Genomic DNA, 16,535 nt, shown 5'->3' with positions numbered 1-16,535 from the left:
GATGACGGCGCTTTAGAGAATCTCATTAGTGAAGCAGGTAGTCATTAACAGCGTGACCTTTGGAAATAATTACAAGCTTTCTCTGATCCCCTCCCCCCTCCTCTTGTCTCTCATTCAGAAGTTCTCTGTAGGTGAGAGGAGAGAGGGGTCATGATGCTGCATGAGATTAAGGTGGGTAAGTATTCAGATTAGGCTAATCTGGAAGGGATTGGCACCGGCAGCTCCTCCTGTATGTGTTTCATGCGATGCCACATGTGAGATGTGACGCTTTGACCTGAGACAGCAAAGGTATCACTGCAGACAGAGAAAACCAATGCATCAGTTGCACAGTTTTTCTTTTCTTTCTTTTCTTTTGGTGGGTGGGGGGATAGGGGTGGGGGGTTGTTTTTGTTTTCACATTCTTTTCTCTCTTTCTTTGACTCTGGCTTTTCCCTTTTTGACTCATGAAATCTGAAATCTGTTTTGCATTTCTGCAGTGTAAAAAAAATGAAACGGTGGTTAGTTTGAGATAATTTCGTACAGTAATTGCAGTAATGGTACAATAATATCTCAGTTAATTTAGCCTTGTTTAGGTCCAATAAAATTACAGAGAAATATTAATATTCTTTGGTAAAAAAAAGGAAGAAAATAAAGCTCAATTGCTTATTGTGGCTTTAAGTACTTTATTTTAAGTTGAGCCAATTTTTTTTTTTTTTTTTGATGATGATGCAAGAAATTACAGATATCATCTACAACAGTTTACTCATTATTATTGATGAAACATATTGACCCAGGTGCTTTGAATCTTTTATAAAAATGATGAAATCTAAAATTCTGAGCCTGTTTCACATCAAGGGGGGGGGGGGGGGGGTTGTGTTGTGGGGGTGTGGGTGGCTATTAATCTATTCTCTCATTTTCCTACAGTGCTTCATTTTGACATTTTAACACTCATCACATGTCCTGCAGACCTGGCTTGCAGACGGCATTCTGGGAAATCTCTCGGCATGTGCATGGCTTTTCTTTTCTTTTTTCCTTTTCTTTTCTTTTCTTTTTTTTTTTTTTAAATCTTGTGCCAAACAAACAGCTCACTGTCGCCGTGCCAACGTCGAACCCTCTGCTGCCCCCTCTCCTCTACCAAACTAACATTTTGTTTGTCTTTTTCTTTCTCTCTTTGTTTCTTTCTTTCTTTCCTTCAAATACATAACTGACTAATTTAGCCTTATGCAAACATCTGTAATTTGTTTTTTTCTTTATAACGTAACTGTAATTATTTGGATCAACCCACCTTGTGTCTGGCTTTCAGATGTTTGCCATGCAGGAGACTTTTAATGAGAGTTTTGGAGTTTAAAAATATGCACATGGAGGCGCTTCACTGGAGGAAACGCCCTAAACGCAGCTAAATATGCAACACAAACAGATAATGCATTTTAACACCATTTTTCAATATGGTTTAAGAATATGTGCCTTTGAAAACAGCGAAGGGTTAGAGCGCTTTTGGCATTCATTTTGATTTATCAGATGTCACTTCATTTTGCTGGCTTACCACATGGTAATCAAATTTACAGAATGTCTTTTTCCTTTTCAATCCAAGTGACATAATACATTTACCAAGACAATGGGAAAGACAGATCAGTTTTACTGCTATTTGTGTGAAATCTTGTCTCATTTGAGATAGCTTTCCAGAGAGAATCTCTGTCTTGCTGACACTCATTATGGCAGTTCCATTGTCCAAATTTTGGGGAGGATCTGACCCAGGAGGGCACAGATAAAGATGTTAGAGAGGAAGACACACACAAACACACACAGACACACACAGACAGCAGAGACAGCTAGTTCTCTTGTATACAGAGCTATAGAGTCTGTGTGAGCCGTTCACTGTCATTCCCCTAACAACACTAATTATCAGCCTAAGACATGCTAATTACGTGGAGCTTTACTGCTAATGTAGCAGGCCGTTCCTCCATACGCCCACACACTGAGCCCATCAACTCTGGCCTCTTCCCATTCTCCCCATACAATCCCCCTGGCACAAAACTCACACTCACAAAACACTGCGTGTGTTTGAAAGTGTATGAAATAATCTACAGGGTGAGGAGCGTGTGTGTGTGTGTGTGTATGTGTGTGTGTGTGTGTGTGTGTGTGTGTGCATGTATGTGTTCAGGGGTGTACAAACATCTTCTATGAACCCATGCCAGTGTGTGAGAGTGTATTCAGCATTTCTATTTAATATTTGCATGTGTGGTGTGTGAGCGAGTAAGTGTGTGCTTGTGTGCATGAGCTTGTCTCACGGTGTCGGTCACACTGTCTCTTGCACCCCTTGCCCCCCACACCACCCCCCCAACATCCCAGTTCTGTCCCATGGCCTCGTTTGTCTCATCCTGCTATCACAACAGGAAGTGTGCTCTGTTCCTGTCCACCTCCTGCTGCCAGCTTCCCCGGATCGTGATGTAACCAGGCAGCTCTTGTCCGGCCCCCACAGAGAGAACTGCCCTCGCACCAATAACTCCAGTTAGGGCCGCCATTTTAGATAAGCGCCTTTATCGATTTCTCTGTCCTTAAGTGTGGTTAAAGAGCTTGACAACTATCCCTCGGGGAGAGTCTACCTGGTTCGACGGCGCTGTTTACCTCTCCGATTCTGTTTGGGCCTTCCGTGTCTCCTGCATGTCCGCGGACTGAAAGGGTGTTTTATACTGCTGTGCTAATAATCCTAGCACCATGGTAGACTGGCTTTTAGTTCATTTCACTTTGGGTCAGATAAATATCCCAGAACCTTCTCACAGTAAAAGACAGTGCTAAATGCTGTGGACTTTTCTTTCTTTTTCTTTTTTTCTAACTTATTTAAGTCCTGTTGTAAAAATAGGCTGAGATTTTTTTTGAAGCACCAATCAGAACATTGCTAGAAGTGAAGCCCTCATAAAATCACTCCTGTCAACTTCTGTAAAGTGAGAGAGAAACAAACTTTAAAGTGATTCTCTGGCCAAAGAACGGATGTCTAGACTCTTTTAAAGATACATATCTGCACTTTGCAAAAAAAAAAAAAAAAAAGTCTATGAAAGATTAATGGTGCCTTTCCCGTATAGTAGTGTCTGTGTTTTTTCATCATTAGCGTTGGTCATGCTAAGAGTGCATCCATGCTTTTACACAGACCCCTAACAAGGATCGTACAATCCACTTCTCTCTCCATCTGAAAACCTTCACTCACCACACAAACAACGCAAAAACAACACCAGCAGCATTGCTAATGGCAGGCAGTGTTTACCAAGCTTGACATAACACATGTCACTCCCTTTGCGAATCACTGCTGTGTAGCTACGTTAGCAAATGTCAGATAATCTGACAACCATTGGCTCTAATTCAGAAACAGCATCCTAGAGGAATTTTAAAAACCAAAGCAAGACTTAAAAAATGTTATTCACCTACTGACTGAACTGTGGAATGGTTATGACTGACCATAAACACATCATAAACACAGTCCATAGCTGTGCATTCACTTCCTGCCTTGCTTTATAAGGACACGCAGTAGACAAGAAGTGGAGTCATTAGTGATAATTAACTACGCTGATAATCCTTTTTGGAGATTTCTCCACGCCATCCAGCGCTCCTCAGAGCTCAGGATGGGTGAATGGACAGCTAAGTTAAGATGGTTTGACTGACGCTTGGGCCGAAGCTGAGGAAGAGGAGGAGGAGGGTGAGGATGAGGAGGAGATGTTTGGCAGGAGGCCTGAGTGGAGTTGAAGATGGCACCTCTTCCTTTCTCTTAAGCACCCTTAAGTCCCTGGGCAGTCCTCCTCTTGGCTTTGTCGGGACAGACGCTGGTCGGGAAAGCCTGTTGCGTAACAAGGGTCACGTTGAAGTTAAGGCCCCGCACAGGTTCTGTCCCACGGGCCGGACTAAACTAACCGAGTTTAACGCTTAGCATCACCTGAGCCTGCTTACGTTCGTCTAATCAGTATGCACCGGGCCACGCACGCACAAGCATCTGACGAACACAACACACTACCAATGTGCCTGTACAGAGCATGTGAGTGAGTGTGTCTGTGTGTGTGTGTGTGTATGTGTGTGTGAGAGAGAGAGAGTTCGGGGTGAGGGAGATTAAAACAGCATGAGAATGTACAGGATAAAGCTGCTAGACACACACACGGGGACAGCACATGAAGTCAGGGCTCCACATGGGGTAAACAAGATGAACCTGTTAGCTGTTTGGATACACGTTGCACCTGCCGACAATCCTTCCGCTGAACTGTCTAAGGACTCATTTGTGGCTGTCTATCTATCTATCTATCTATCTATCTATCTATCTATCTATCTATCTATCTATCTATCTATCTATCTATCTGTCTGTCTGTCTGTGTGTCCAGTTGACTGTCTCTCTCTGTGTCTGTCTGTCTGTTTACTGGTCTGTCAGTCAGTCTGTAAGGCAGGATGACTGTAAGGCATTCTCTCACCTCCACTATGTCCGAGTTGGTGCGGCTCTCGTGGGGTTCGTTGTACTCGGTGTATTTGAGCAGCACTTTGTCCATGTCTGTGCTGGCATACTGGAAGAGTTTATTGGTGCTGTTGAAGATAATGAGGGCAATCTCACAGTCACAAAGCACACTCAACTCATAGGCCTTCTTCATCAGACCAAACTTTCTCTTCGTAAAAGTCACCTGCACGGAGAGACAGAGGGAGAGAAAGAGAGGGAGAAGGAGAGAGAGAGAGAGAGAAAGGTCAAATTTATATATGTGTGTGTGTGTGTGTGTTTGGCACAGTTTGATTTTCATTTCTATATAACCCTGGATGCCCTAAAAAAAACACTTGAGACACACAATGCTCATTTTCTTTGGGAAAATCGATGCTTTCCTTTTCTTTTGTGTTCTTCCAGAATGTCTGGGAAAAGACAGACTGGCGCAATCAGACATTTTCCATTCATAAATCACCAACTGGTTGCCGAGAGAAATTTCTCAAAAAAAAAAAAAAAAAGTATTGCCCCACTTTCAAAATGAAAGTCTAGGAATCAGGAGCAGAAAAAATTGACAAATCAACATCTCATCAACTTGCAATTCATCTAGAAAACGGCAAAAATTCATTGCTTGACCTGCTCCTGTTCGGAAAGATAATGAGCTTAGCTTTTTCATCGGGTTTCGAGCAAAATTTTAAGAAAAATGGGGAGACTATGGAGAAATATATTCTGAATGAAAACAAAACCAAAATTAAAAAAATGGTATCGAAAATTTAAGGAACTGAGAATGTGCTGAGCCGAAGAGATAAGCTCACAGTAAAGGGTATCGACAATATCTTCTGTGAAGCACAATGGAATTTACCGCACACTCAGTATTAATGCAGTTTAGGAACTTGCTCTTTGCATATACCACCACACACACACACACACACACACACACACATCCCCAAACATACATGTACTGGTGGTAGACCAAAAGAGTCTTTGAGATGTTGACTGTGGGTCTGCAGAACATGTTCTCATCCACTGGTTCCATTTAGAAACATTATAAATAAAATTTAAGCTCCGTGTGGCGCAAACATGTACACGTTCTTTTCACCTAAGCAGACCTGTGCACTGACCGCTATGATACTCTGAGTTCTGCTTATGAGGACTGGGGCTCGGGGAGTGGAAGACTGTGGCTAGACCACCTACTGTATTTTTCACCATACACTACAGAGAAGAGTAAAAAAGGAAAGAAGGGAACAAGACCAAAACAGAAGAGAAGAGAAGAGAAGAGAAGAGAAGAGAAGAGAAGAGAAGAGAAGAGAAGAGAAGAGAAGAGAAGAGAAGAGAAGAGAGGATGGAACTTCAGTGCAATGGTGAACCTTCTACAGTTTAAGTCAGAGTTAATATCATAATTTTGCTGACAGGAGCATAATCACGGAACATATTTTACCACTACTACTACTACTACACACACACACACACACACACACACACACACAAACACACATAAAATTCAGCAAATAAACAAATCTGCACTGCCAATCAGTGGAGATGAATCGAAGCTTAGAAATGTAATCACTCATTATCCATCTGCCGGTGACACCTGACCTTTTCCAGGTGCCAGACAAAAACATAAAAGCCTCAATAAACAGTCAATTACAGAAGACTGTACATTAACTGAAAGACCAGCAGAAGGCTGTCCAGAGGGGAAGGAGTCAAGAGAGGCCACTGTATCTAACGCTCCAGATTCATCCAAGATGTCTCCATTTTCATTAACACTGTTCACATTTTGTATTAACTGTATAACTAAACAATTAACCACACTCTGGAAACCTTCTTTGATCAGAGATGGCAATTACCTTCACAAAGAGAGAGGAAGAAAATTAAAAAGTAGTTCTTTAGCCACATGAAACACACACACACGCGCGCGCGCGCGCACACACACACACAGCCTCCATCCACCTGCCTGCTGTTTTAGGTAAATGTCACCATCAGTGAGAGAACATTGAGTAGTCTCAGACACACACAAACAGACAGCCGCTGTACAATCACTTTACTGAGTCAACCTTCAATTCATTATCCTCCAGTCAACCATCAGGCCACTAATTGTTTTATCATTATGTTCCAGCACCGGATTTGATTAGAGATAGCACACACACTACACCATCCATTGTTCTGCGAGACCTTTGCATGACTAAATCTGATATATAATATCTCACCATTACTTAACTAGCTGTGTGGTTACTAGGTTACCCATACTCTGTCTTCAAGGGGTTTGCTTATTTCATTAAGATGGGAAATATATCCTTAGTTTGTTAAGGAATTATCTTCTTTGATACTTTTGGCAAAGGTGACAAAATCTTGAATTGGAGGGTGATCAGGAGCGGGTTGAATTTCTTTTTATTCTAGAGCAGTCGCTAACGATTATCTGAAGCTTATCTGAAACTTATGATGCAAGTCTGGTGCACAAAACCATTGTATACAGGTATAATGGTAAACGATGATAAAATTCACACGTCCAAAATAAACATAGCAATAAATGCAACAACTGTATATTAGAAATAGGAACCAAAATCACACGTGCTCACACACACACACACACAGAGAAAGAGAGAAACCAAGGCATAGAGTTATAATCATCTTCTGAACAATGCAAACCTCCAACACTTAAAATGTCACCCACGAGCTCTGACAAAAACACCCACAAAGCCCAAAGAGAGACACCTTTCCCTCAGATACACCCAGACAAACCCACACACTTCATGTCACCAGCTCCGAGTAGGAAAGGAAGGCCAGTGAATTTAAGATGTCTATGTGTTTGATAGTATTGAGGCCACAGAAGACATGAGGATGCTGTCACCTTATTGACCTTTTAGACCAAAGGGCCTCCTGCCATTCCGGTTGGTAAACAGTTTCGTTTTAAGTCATTGTGAAAGTGATGACATCATATGGACCCTTCCTGGGCAGATTCTATGCCTTCTGCTTCTAGATTGTTCTCCGCATCACTGACAGACTGAAGCAACATCAGGTCACGAGAGTGTTTGGAGTCACGTTCTTTTAAAAGCACTTGCCTCCGCGCCTCTCTGGTCTGTCTCTCTTCACTCCTCTCTCTTCTGGGGCACATGGGTAGCGAGCATATCGTGTTAATTACAGAGAATGCCAGTTGCAGCACCTTCCCCACGATGCGGAAAATGGCGTGAACGAGAAAACATTAAGTGCCAAACCCATTGTGAATTTCATACCTCTGCCTCAATCATATGTGCAGACCCTCAGAGTATGAAACCTATCATACCACTCAGACCTTTTATACTCTGTTACAGACACACACTCACACACATAACACACACACACACACACGCACACACTCTCTTTCTCACACACATTTTAACACACTACAGCAAATCTATTTCATCCTCACAACTCTGACGTGGACAATTCTGAATTAGATTGGCATTTCTGATTCATTTACTAGAAGAACTGATGTAAACAGGTTTCAGACAGATACTAATGCATAACAGTCTATCAGTGTCTTTGTTAGCATTAACCTTAAGCGCTAAGCTATCATAAATAGGAACAGAACTTACAGTAAACATTCTCTCTGGGAGATAGAATGAAAAAACAGAGGGAATAAGAGGGGGGTCAGTAACAGTCGGATTCCCAGCCCCTGTGTGGGGGGTGGAGGTGGTCAGGAAGCACATTTGAATGCATTTCCTCTCATAACAGGAAGTGCCTGACGGCTTCCCCTTCACAATGGCTTCGCTTCTGTTTCCCGCCTCCTGCGCTCATCTCCCAAGGGGAGTTCCTCTGAAGGACAGACAACCTCCGACGACACACACACACACACACACACGCACGCACCCACCCACCCACACACACACACACAGATGTACGCAGACACACATGCATACACAACTTATCATCATCCACCCTATCCATCTACTCACCCACCACAATATTCTTGAAAAAGCTACACTCTCATTCAAAAACCTACACCTTACCCACATCCCCAAAGTGAAGTCATCCACTGGACTCTCAGATGTGTGTGTGTGTGTGTGTCTGTCTGTGTGAATGTTTTCATGTGCATATATGTGTGTGTGTGCTTGTGTGTGAGTATTTTAGTGTGTGTGTGTGTGTCCTGTCTCTGTATGTGTGCATGCACGTGTCTATAACAATGGCTCTTGTGTCTGATTCTGGGTCTCTTTTATACATGCTAAGTTTACCGCTCTGCATTTTCTCCTTAAGATTCTAACTTACATGTCATAGTCCAGGAAAGGGGCAGATATTATTACAAAGACAGCTTGTGGAGGGATCAGGAAATGCTTCAGAATGATTATGAAATATGTAGAGTGAAACACAATACACCATGTGAAGCCCTTTTTGCAGCTCTGTCTAACAGTGACACTCAACCATTCCATATTAATGCGTCTTGGCAACTATGACCTGCCCTAGTTCATGTGTTTTTAGAGAAGCTTTCAATTCTCCTAAACACTAGCATATGTGTTACTTTGCTCAAGTCCTCGTCTGATTAGATCCAGGCTATCATTAAATTTCAATTATTTCACTTGATAAAGAGACTGTCAGAAGAGGAAATTTACAAAGAAGAACAAGAAGAAGAAGAAATTGTTTAGAAGACAAAGAACTGTGGAAGAAGGGAAGAGACTAAGAAGAGGAACTAGGGAGGGAGAGGAACAATCAACAATTCCAGGAGATAAACGAGAAGAAAGAGAGGGATTCGTAGTAGAAGAAGAGGAAGGTGTAAAAGAAGAACGACAGCTGTAGAGGAAGAAGAAGAAGGAGAAGAAGAAGAAGAAGAAGAAGAAGAAGAAGAAGAAGAAGAAGATGAAGAGACAAAAAAATGAAAGCAGACTTTAAGAAAAATTATTTATTTTGGGTGCAGACAGGCACAGAGAGAGGGGGGGGGGGGTAAGGATCACAAGAGTAAAGGTGGGAATTGGGAAAAGGAGCAAGAGGTGATGGGAAGTCCAGAGGGGCTCATTATTTTCCTGCTGTTAATTTCACTCAAACTGTTTCACACCTCTCTGCTGTTGATTAGAGAGATGCTCTGGTTGTCAGGGGTTACGGAACGCGGCTCTATGTCACCACACCACTGTGAGGTAGTAACGGAATGTTCAACCCCCTCTTGTTCGCGAAATCATGGACGTATCAAATTCTTACAGCTTGCCGACGTGAGGGGAAACTGGCTCGTCAAATAAAATATTTGTGTATGATATTGGTCCTTTCGGTCCAGAGGATATTTAGCTTATTTCACTTAACAAATTACGAAAATGTTGGAGAACAGAGATAAAGCCTGGAGTGTAGGCAGCAATTCCCAAGAGAACTATGTTTGTCTGAATACTGCCAGAAGCTATTCCCTGGTGAGTTGTATTGTTAGTGGTACAGTGTTTCAGCGCCTACATAGAGAGCTATTATCTTTCCAACGTTTCCCCTATTTGGCATGCTCTGTCATCGGCACTAGGATCTGCTCTTCAGTATGCCAAAGGTTAATTTTTTTTCTTTTTTTTTTGTGAAAGAAGCAAGAGGTCAGCTGCAAACCATTTCTCTTTCTTTAGAAGAATGACTTCATGATCTAGCCCTCTTCCTCCTTCCCCACTCTTCTCATCCTGCACTAGAGGATATGTCCTGTTTGGCCAACATTGACCTGCTGTGTGGCCGTCCCTGCCGTCAGGCCACGTCTCTGAGGGCACTATGATAGTCTCTCTCTCTCTCTCTCTCTCTCTCTCTCTCTCCATTACAGTCAACTGTACCCAATCCAAAATAGAAATTTAAGAAATGACAATGCTACAAACTAAATGTTATTTGATAGCCGCTCTCTCTCCCTCCCTCTCTCTCTCTCTCTTTCTCTCTCTTTGTGTGTGTGAGTGTGTGTGTGTGTGAGTGTGTGTGTGAGCATGCGTGAGTTCTGCGGGCACTGTGTTTATAGCACAGGGGATCCTTTCATGTGATGCGCTCGGGAAAAGTGTTTGAGTGGCTGGGGGGAATGGAGCCAGGCTCTGCACACTGATGCTCTCTGTTAGGCCGTCTGGGCAGCCAGTCAACACCAGGGAGGCCTGCTGGAGGTGCCTGAGCTCTGGGGAAGTGTACTGGAGGTGGGGGGGGGGGGGGGGGGGGGGGGGGGGGACTGTAAGATGGGACTGTAGTGGCAGGATGCTGAGGGCTCAAAGCCGGCGAGCGGGCATCTGGAAAACAGAGTGGGTGGCACATGGGGCTGATTCTCCACTGGGAAATGGTGAAAAAAAAAAAAAGACAAGAGGAAGACGATGAAGAAGAAGAAGAAGAAGGAGAAGGAGGAAAAAATGACAAAAAGACACGGCTCCGAGTCTTCTTCAATGAAATCCTCACAGATATAAGCGAGAGCTTGGGGCAATGCTGAAAGAAGAAGTGTTGATTTGAAGCGGCAGAGAGCCGACGTTACGTGGAATGTTCCGGCGTAGACAAATCTAATGAGCTGACCAAAGCAGTCTTTGTCTTTTATCATTGGCAGCAAAACACTGACATCTCTCAACAGCGTCTCTCTCCCTCTCTCTCTCTCTCCTTCTCTCTACAGAGTGTATCAGAAGACCCTTTAGGCATAAACTCACTGGATTTTGTCTGTACTGTGTCTGTCAGAAAATATAGAATAACAACATAAAACATACACAAACATACATCACTGCCATATCTCTCTTCTTTCACAAGGGAAAATGGAAAACGTTTTTAAGTTGAAGTGAGAAGTCTGAAGTTTGGATGAACATATAACTACACGAAAAAAAAAATTGTGCAAACATCTCAAGAATGTCGCGCTAAAGGTAAACGCCATTGAGAAAAAAAAAATAAAAAGGCAGTTGTTTGTTTTGCTTTGGAATGGAAAGATTTCCTTAAAGGGGAAGTGAAAATATGCAAAAAAGCTCTAGCCATGACTTTGACACAACCAGAAAGAGAGAAGAAAAAAAAATCCCTTTGTAAGTCAAAGGTCCCTGTTCTCGTGGCTTATGATATTTGACTTCATCATCTCTGTGTCTCCTGTCAGGGATCATTGTTCTCTATCGTAATTTAAGTGGAAGTCAATGGAGATTAATACTATACTGTCGTGAGTAATGTGTGCGAGAGAATATGCATCCTAGTGCACATGCACAATGCACACAACATGACTGTTGCTGATCTTGTCAGCTGGATTATTTGCATGACTTTCAGGTTGGGGCTTTTTTTTTGTTATAGAGTCAAAAGGGGCAAGATCTGCGTTTATTTAGATTTTTTTTAACAAATATATATTTTTTAAACAAAGGCACTGTTGTGCAGGTCAACCAAAAGAAAAGAACACACAATGGTCTGGATGGAATTTTTTCAGAAATCTTGACTTTTTTGTATCGTGTATTCGTACTGATCAGTGCGGATGATTATTCTTTTCTTTTCTTTTCAGCATTTCAAACTGTGAACACATTTGTTACTTTCAACTGTACTACTCATTGGATCCATCAACAAAATGTTTCTCCTTTTTCTAAATAAAACATCATCTGAAAGAAAAATAGCCCCTTTCTCTCTCCCTCCCTCTCTGTCTCTCTCTTTCTCTCTCCCTCAGGTCCGGATGGCTGTGGCATTGCCTGCCCTTCCTGTATTAATCTTTCCTGCTGAGGAGAAGTAGAGATGAGAGAGAGAGAGAGAGAGAGAGAGAGACGCAGGGTTGTGATAAAACCAGGACAGGATACTCTGAGAGTAAGACAATACCCTCCCCAAAATCACTCTGACCTCTCTCTCTCTCTCCTCTCTTCACCTTCAATCTCTTTCAGTGAAACACACTCCCCAAATGTGGCTGTGGATGAAGTAGCACAGTTCTCTGTCAAATCATTACAACTCCAAGGACTTTCTACACCCTAATGATGACTGTCTTTGAGTGGGTTAAGGAGATATTCACAAACATGAATCATAGCAATAAACAAATCAAAAGAAACATTTTCATTGACTCTGTAGACAATCTGTTGAGTTTAGTACCTCTGTTCATCCACTGTTGTCATTTTTTCCCCTTTTTTTTTCTTTTCAAAAGTTGAAGAGAAGAAAAGAGAAGAGGTTCTCACATGAGAGAGAGGCTTTGACTCACTGTTGCAGCTTGGGTAATGAGACATGTGAGCTTCAGGTTTCCATAGCATCAGAACTTACTCAACACGCGAGTGTGCTATGACTAATGCCGGCAACCCACACCATCTTTACAGCCTGACACATCCATTACTCTCCCCTCTCTCTCTCTCTTTCTCTCTCTCTCCATTCTTCTCTAAGATCCTCTTCTCTGACGTTCACACCATCTTCAATAATTGATCAGCCCACCAAAAGTCCAGACATCAGCTATTAACAGCATTGCTATGGCCTCCCCTGTCATATTCATCCATACTGAAGAGCTATACAGGGTCTCTGAGCACAATAGCATGTTACACACTAAAGCAGCCTGAGTCCACGCATTCAGCATTCTGACTTTTTTACTCAAACTTCTTTATTTCCAAGTAATGTTCAGGAACTAGGACAACAAGAAAAACAAAAAACAAAAAAAAAAAAACCCACACGCACATACACACTGGATGGAAAATGTGAAAACTCAATAACCTCCTACTTCAGGAAACATGCTGAGGTCATGTGAACTTGGACTTTGTCCATACGAGTTCGTCCTGCAGCAAACATCAAAGCCAAAAGCCGAGCTTATTGATTCAGCTGTAAAACAAGTACCTGTGTTCCTGGCACCCAACAGAATCAATAAAACCACAGGCTCTGGGAGGTACGAAACAAGGCCCTGAGTCTGACTGTCCCTGAGTCCTGTCCTGACTGTACAGCGGCCACACCCCCCTCCCCATTACACAGGTACAGACAGAGAACACACACTCCTACAGACCATCATATACACTTAATGCTTTTGTGTTAGCTGATCTGGATGGTGTTTGTTATGGGTCTGAATATGATGGATATCTACTGTCTCACTGACAGCCTGGTAAACTATGGAAACTGAATGGTTTCGAAAGAGGCGTGAACCTTAGCCTGCCAACTGCTGTCTCAGTAGAGAAAAAAAAACGCTCTCCCAAGCCACACTCTTTGCTTTCTGTCTTGCTCTGCTCTAACCATCTGCAGTGTGTGAGATGGTTCTCCATCTCGTTTCTGTCTGTCTTGTCTGTCTGTTTCTGTCTGTCCCCCTGTCCTCGTCCCACTCCTGCTAAAGCAGTTTCACTGCTCTGAACTTGAGTTGGAGGCACATCAGGTGGGTAAAGGTGTCAAAATTGAGAACCAGTGAGAAGTACTTCAGTTTAAAAGAATGCCATTTGATTTATGTAAGGTTCCTGCCAAGAGAACTGACTTTCTTAGGTTCTCCAGAGAACAGAATCATCTTGTGAAGAACAGTTGCTTTAGGATAAAACCTGATTACACCCTGGACTCTCTAGGACAGCGTTTTTCAAATCCAGTCCCAGAGACCTGTTGGACAGAAATTCTTGTTAACACACCTGACACGACTTGTCTGCTAACCAAAAACCTCTTAATTAGCTTAAAGGGAGTGTTAGTACAGGCCTCCACTGGAAACAAGCAGTTCAGTGGATCCACAGGACTGGATGTGAAAGCCATTGCACTAGCAGGCAGTTTTCCTACTCCCTGTTCAAAAGGGTCCACTGAGCCGTGGTTTAAATTTGTCCTTTCTGCTGTTGCTACAAATTACCTGTCTGTTGCGTTCATCCATAATTCGCGTAATCTGAATCTTTTTCCTCCCCATTGTCCCCGGCTTTTATTCTCTTTCTTCTTCTCAAATGAACCTTTTTTTTTTTTGGCTTCTGTCCCTTCGTCGTTCTTTTTTTTTCTTTTTGGGTGGAGGGGGGTTCTCTCCTCAAACCAGGCTTTCTTCTCTCAACTTGCTCCGCTCAATTCAAAGATTCCAGCATCCGTACCTATGAGAAAAAGAAGAAGAGAGAGAGAGAGAGAAAAAAAAAGAAAGACTGCATTAAGTCAGAAGAAATAAGAGAAGACGACAAAAATCGCATAAAAAAAAAAAAAAAAAAAAAAAAAAGCTGTACCTCCGCCACACGGGATGAGGCTTAAAAACAAAAGAATCTGTCAACATTTTTGTGAGAGAGTGTGTTTGTTGGATTCTTCTCTGTCGATATCATGTAAATCAGACCAAGCGTCGCGGCTGCCTCGTACCGAAGCAGACAGCACTGTCATGCTCTGTATGCGTTCACACACAGAATATGACTGTGCTTTTGGATGCGCCACTAACTTAACCACTCTAATCACCCGCAACATAGCGTTTACGGCTGTCGGAGAAGCAAGCAAGCACATCAACTTTCCGGAAAAAAAAAAAATACAGCGTGGAGCAACATTGGCACTCTGAAGTGTTGTCATGTTTTCCAGTCTGTACACTTTTTTTTGTGAAATGTTACACACACACACACACACACACACAGACATAGAAGTTCACACGTTTTCTGTGCTCTTCCCTTTCAGCAGAGATAACAAAGCGAATATACAGGATCAGTTTGTGAAGATAATAAGACCACCACAGGTATGGGTGAGATTCAGAAAGACGATTCAGATGTGCACAGATCTGAGCACAGACCTTGATGCTTGTAGAAAGTTTCTATATTTTATGGCTGTACACACTGCACGCACACACACACACACACACACATATATGCAAACACACACACACACACACACACACACCATCTAAGTCTGTCTCTGTCACGATCCTGTAATCACTTCACAGTTTTCTTGCTCTCCATCTTGCTGAGAGCAGTGTGTGTGTGAGGCCTGCATCCTCGTCTCCTGCTGTGTATTCTCGGTTTGAAGGCCTGGCCTCTCTGAAGTGCTAACCCCGGCTTTCCATACACGCTTCCATCTGAAATCTGTATTGTGTTCCTGCTAGCGATCACAAAGTGCCTGTGCGTACATGTGTGTGTGTGTGTGTGTGTGTGTGTGTGAGTGTATGTGTATTTTCCCTGGCACACTAAAGTAGGCCAACTTGCTTCATGTGAGCGAGGCATAGTGTTGTTGTGTTTTTCTTCTGACAGGAAAGGTGATAACGTCCCTCGTTATGCAAATGAGTCTCCCATTATTTAAACTCGGAGTAATGCAGTGGAGCTGTCAGCGCCGCCGCATTAAAAACACCCTCCGTCGCTCTCTTTTTTTATTTATTCTTATTTTTTCTTTCTTTCTTTTTTTTTTTTTTTTCCTCCCCTCTACTCTCCGCCCGTATCTGAACCAGATTTCCGGAACCAACCAGCAAAAGCTTTTGCGACATTGATGAGCAAGACAACACCTAAAAGACATGTCATTCTATCTCTCCTTCAATCTCTCTATCTCTCCTTTCTTTTCTCCCCCCGATCCATCCCTAACCTTATTCCAGAAACTTTAAAGAGAGAGAGAGAGAGAGAGAGAGAGAGAGAGAGAGAGAAACGCAAGCCCTGCACAATCTTCCAAACAATGCACTGATACACTAACTTCACCCCACTTTTTCTTCTTACCGAGGAGACGCTACTGCTGGAAAAAAGTGTTTCCCCTAATCTCTTTAAATCCAGCTATGAGCAAAATGAGTTTCCATCACAGCACAACAACACAACGCAACACAGCACAACACAACACAACACAACACTTTTGGCTATGGAACTTGATTTTTCTATTAATCTGAAAAAACACTTAAGTCTAATTTTGATCTGTTTCTCTTTACGGATCCACACCGTGTGTCTAATTTATGCAGTATGGAAACGTCAGAATTCCTCATGGTCTCATAGCTATCGATCAGAGAGAAGACATTCCACAATACAAAGATAAATCTAGCAATGTTATTTATATAATCTCTAGTGATCCTGTGTGTGTGTGTGTGTGTTTGTGTGTGTGTGTGTGTGTGTGTAACTGGATGGGTGGGTATCTGTGAGAGAGTGTGTGTTCATGGATTCCATTGAACCATCATCCTCATAACAGCAAAATCTCTTGAACTAATGGGTAGTTAGGAGGGCTTGTTATTGTACAGGCATGTCTTCACACAATCGTGACACAAATGGAGCTCCCCTGCCGATTGTTTAGAGAACCACTGTTAAAGACATAAAACTAGAATCAAAAACAACTCGGCGACAAGCCGGCAATAATGACCCAACTCCAGGGTAAATAT

General features: G+C 42.6%; 1 protein-coding gene across 14 annotated transcripts in view; it reads right to left on the bottom strand.

Annotated features, from left to right (window-relative positions):
* The window catches only part of mef2cb (myocyte enhancer factor 2cb), a 36,699-nt gene extending 22,441 nt beyond the window's left edge, over nt 1-14,258 (bottom strand). For all 14 annotated transcript variants that reach the window (XM_030767472.1, XM_030767497.1, XM_030767546.1 and 11 more), the window contains exons 1-2: nt 14,091-14,258; nt 4,425-4,628 (exon numbers count right to left, since the gene is read on the bottom strand). In XM_030767472.1, coding sequence (XP_030623332.1) covers nt 4,425-4,628; nt 14,091-14,144 — 258 coding nt within the window. In that variant the 5' untranslated portion in view covers nt 14,145-14,258. The remainder of the gene's footprint in view (nt 1-4,424; nt 4,629-14,090) is intronic.
* Between the last annotated feature and the right edge of the window lie 2,277 nt (nt 14,259-16,535).

This window comes from Chanos chanos, chromosome 1 (assembly GCF_902362185.1).
Source record: "Chanos chanos chromosome 1, fChaCha1.1, whole genome shotgun sequence".
Classification (NCBI taxonomy): Eukaryota; Metazoa; Chordata; class Actinopteri; order Gonorynchiformes; family Chanidae; genus Chanos; species Chanos chanos.
This window is presented reverse-complemented; position numbering and strand designations above follow the sequence as displayed.